Source organism: Lotus japonicus, chromosome 5, assembly GCF_012489685.1.
Source record: "Lotus japonicus ecotype B-129 chromosome 5, LjGifu_v1.2".
In the NCBI taxonomy this organism is placed as follows: Eukaryota; Viridiplantae; Streptophyta; class Magnoliopsida; order Fabales; family Fabaceae; genus Lotus; species Lotus japonicus.
This window is the reverse complement of record NC_080045.1, coordinates 63,168,792-63,170,594: the sequence shown is the minus strand read 5'-3', so window position 1 is coordinate 63,170,594 and position 1,803 is coordinate 63,168,792. Positions and strand designations below refer to the sequence as shown.

The 1,803-nt window shown below is 46.1% G+C and overlaps 1 protein-coding gene across 1 annotated transcript; it reads right to left on the bottom strand.

Moving 5' to 3' along the window:
- Positions 1–275: 275 nt before the first annotated feature.
- LOC130721001 (late embryogenesis abundant protein D-34-like) lies at positions 276–1,597 on the bottom strand. Its single transcript, XM_057571725.1, is given in 2 exon segments — positions 276–795; positions 798–1,597. Coding segments are annotated over 2 exon segments (774 nt in total). The 5' UTR covers positions 1,330–1,597; the 3' UTR covers positions 276–553.
- Between the last annotated feature and the right edge of the window lie 206 nt (positions 1,598–1,803).

Below are 1,803 nucleotides of genomic sequence, written 5' to 3'. Positions count from 1 at the left end.
AGTAAAAAGAGTATTAGCTCTTGCCGACTCTTTTATCTCCCCTTGTATTCAGTTTTGTCGGTTGAGCTTGCAAAAATGAGTAGTCACTAAAGGAGTGTTGTTTGAAAAATTAATCCTCACAATTAGCTTTTCAAATTATTTTCTTATGTATTTGTTGTTCTCACATGTTGAGAATATTGTTTTAGAACCCTTTAGTTTTAATTTCGCAATGGTGGACATCTACCTTTTCTTAAAAAATAAATAAATTTAAGAGCAGATATAAACCACCACTAAACTATATGTTCTTTGAATGTAAGTCTTATCCCTTATATAAGCAAGTGAAAACCACAAGACACAAAGTATATAGCACGATATAGAACTTAATTACATGGGCCCTTAAAACTAACCCAAGGAGAACTCTACTCTGGTTAGAAGCAGACCAAGAGAAACAAAAAGAAACACCACTTACAGTTACAGACAATAACCATACACACATACTTACTATCATTATCATCTCCGCAAACACAAAACACAAATTAAAAACACTTATATATCGACCATTTCATCATCACGATCACATAATTCCATTTTCATTGAGCCTCGCCGCTGCCGCCACAGAAGCGGCCACACCACCAGGAGTGGCTCCAGCCTCCGGATTGTTCCTCACCTCAGCACTCGCCACCCCTTCCGCATCTTGCAGCGTCGCCGCCTTATCCGCGGGCAACTTCGCGGTGGCGCCAGTCAGAACGTCGGCGAGCTTGATCTTCTCCTGGTCACTCTTGCACTCAGCATTATAAGCTGCCGCAGATTGCGCATCGAAGCCAACCCACCCGGCAGTATCTCATTGCTCCCCGTCGCTCTCACCTCCGCCGCCTGTATCGCAGAGGCATCACTCTGATCCACCGGCTTGTCTCCCACCGTCTTCGCCGTCGCCTCCAGCGCCTCCCCTATGGTTATCGCGCTCTCACGGACCGCGCCGATTGGGCCGGTCTGAACCGGGGTTGGTTCAACAAACTGCCCCACCACCTGTCCACCGACTGTTTCGGTTATGATGCGTCTTCCAGGGACATGAGTTTCCGTGACGGTGACGCCGCGGTCACCGGTGACGTCGGTGACTTCACGGTGGCCGACGAGGCCGGCTTGCTCGTTCCGAGTGGCGGCGGATTGCATGACAGCGGCAGCTCCGCCGGGTTGGGTGTGGCCTAGCACTCTGGTCTCGGCGCTCTGCATCATGGCGGCATCTTCGGGAGCGACTGGCTTCTGTGCGAGGTCACCGGAGACGGGGAAAACGTCGCCGTATTTGATTGGGTCTTGCCCTGGTTGAGTGCGCCTTGGTTGCTCCTGGCTCATTTTCTCTGGTTGGTGGTGTTTTCACGCAAATTTACAGATATTGTATTGGTGGATTCAACAGGTTCCTTGAAGTTGGGTGTTGCTACTGGCGGAAGAGGATTAAATAGGTTGTAATGGAGGTGGGAAGGGAAGGTTGCGTGTCGAAGTGCTACACATGGCAACAAGAGAAGAGCGGTGGTAAACGGGACGTGGCATGTTCATTTGGCAACCACCTAGCATTGCTTTGCAGAGTAACATGCTTCTGGTTTCAAGGGGAACAATATAGTTAGTCAATTTTAAAGTTTAACTACAATTATAACGGTTTTCCTATGTATAAAAAAAAAACTACAATTATAATATTATAACTCGTCAAAAAAATTCGGTTAAATAATCAATAATTTTAGGTTAACTAATTAAATTTAAGATGAATAATGTTCTTTTCATATCTCTTTGAGGTGGAGAGAGGTGGAATAATGAGAGTAAGAAGACAAGAAA